Source organism: Priapulus caudatus, unplaced genomic scaffold, assembly GCF_000485595.1.
Source record: "Priapulus caudatus unplaced genomic scaffold, Priapulus_caudatus-5.0.1 Scaffold418, whole genome shotgun sequence".
In the NCBI taxonomy this organism is placed as follows: Eukaryota; Metazoa; Priapulida; class Priapulimorpha; order Priapulimorphida; family Priapulidae; genus Priapulus; species Priapulus caudatus.
Window position 1 is genome coordinate 265,552 of NW_014577479.1, and position 1,822 is coordinate 267,373.

At 43.6% G+C, this 1,822-nt stretch overlaps 1 protein-coding gene across 1 annotated transcript in view; it reads left to right on the forward strand.

The window, feature by feature from the left end:
* The window catches only part of LOC106810191 (disco-interacting protein 2 homolog B-A-like), an 87,405-nt gene that overhangs the window by 79,435 nt on the left and 6,148 nt on the right, over nt 1-1,822 (forward strand). Inside the window, exon 2 of the mRNA XM_014813472.1 lies at nt 478-555. Coding sequence (XP_014668958.1) covers nt 478-555 — 78 coding nt within the window. The remainder of the gene's footprint in view (nt 1-477; nt 556-1,822) is intronic.

Genomic DNA, 1,822 nt, shown 5'->3' on the forward strand with positions numbered 1-1,822 from the left:
GAGAGAGAGAGAGAGAGAGAGAGAGAGAGAGAGAGAGAGAGAGAGATAGCATCAAGGCTACCCCCTCTCTCTTTCTCTCTCTCAAGCGTATCTACATGAAACCTAGCTGGAGGAGGGAGTGAATTAATTGGTGATTTGTCATGATTGTTTACGTGACAGTGACGCTCACGTAGCAGCATTGCGATTCAACCAGAGCAACCTGATCATCATAATCTCAAACCAGAATCATTACATGTGCAGATATTTATTACCAGCGCACAAACCCAAGGCTAGATTATGTATGATACATTGTGCATATTGCTCATTGATTTGTTGTTATTGTTGTTATTGTTATTGTTAGTATTGTTATTGTTACTATCAATATTGTTGTTATTGTCGTTGTTGACTTTGTCATTGATTGTGATTGAGTAATCTTTTTTCGTTATTAGGTGATAAAAAACTCAAGTGTATTAAGAGGTTTTTGTTTCTTGATTACAGGTGACATCACACAAAAGGGGTATGAGAAGAAACGGCGTAAACTTTTAGGACCATATTTAGGAAGTCAACAAGTCTCATGTAAGTATATTAGTCTCACATGGGCCTCACTGTGGATGGGTGGATATATTGTAATGTAGATATATATAGGTAGATTTGTGGGTATGCTAGGAAGTATTGTTAGAATCCTGTGTTATCGATTGACGCAAGAATGCACTTGTGATATTAAAAAATATTGCAGTCTACCCTATAGCAGTCTACCCTATTATGCGATTGACACAAAAATGCACTTCTCATATTAAAAAATATTGCTGTCTACCCTGTTTGAGTTGCTGAGTTCTGACTACTACTTGAGTCAAAACGGATGCCTTTTTTACATTAAAATCACTGGAAATGAAAGAGATAGCCTTTGGGGAATTTTGCACCGAGGATTCTGAACTGAACACTGAAACCGCTCAACAAGGACAGACGAATCCTCCCTCTGCAATCTCTCCCACACTAATACCTCTTTACTCGTAATGCCTACTGTGGCCTAGAGACGACGCACGACAAAGAAGGCGGTGTTTGCACAAGTTTTCATTAAATCCTATATAATGGCACCTATCTCTCGGCGTCTGCAGCCATTCGGGAAATGGATGACTCCCTCTTACATATACCATCGAGCGCCCTTAGGCAGATCGCCACCACGTCGCGAGCGTGGGGGCAATCGAAAACGGAATCTGCAGGGCTTTCCTTTTGAATTTCGAGCGTATAATGGATATGTGTCGAGTTTCGCTAACGGCCGCGTAAGCAGGAAGAGTCGAGCTGGAAGGGTCGTAGAGTGCGAAAGTTAAAGAGCGGTCGCTTCTGTGAGGCGAACACTCATTCTGTGTAGACTCGTTGAGCATTTAAAAATGTCTTATGGTTGGTTTCTGGCCTGCCTGCCTGCCTGCTTGCCTGCTTACTTGCTGCTTGCCTGCTTACTTGCTGCTTGCCTGCTTACTTGCGCTTGCCTGCTTGCTTGCTTGCTTGTCTTGGGTTGAGAGGTTTTCAATTGTTTATCTTACACGTAGAGGAATAATGTGAGCTCAGGTCGCATGTGTTACTGCCCTCTGCATAGCCCGGGTACCCCCTAACGTTGGTCACCCACTCACCACACCTTGGGTGATTCTGTACCTACCTCTAACATCGTTTGTGTAATGTACATCACCCACTCACGTACCACACCTTGGTTGATTCCGTACCTACAACTAACGTCGTCTGTGTGTAACTCAGGTCACCCATTCACCACACCCCGGCTGATTCTATGCCAAACATCTAACCTCGTCTGTATCTTCACATAACCTTGGATGCGCATACCGCCACAGCC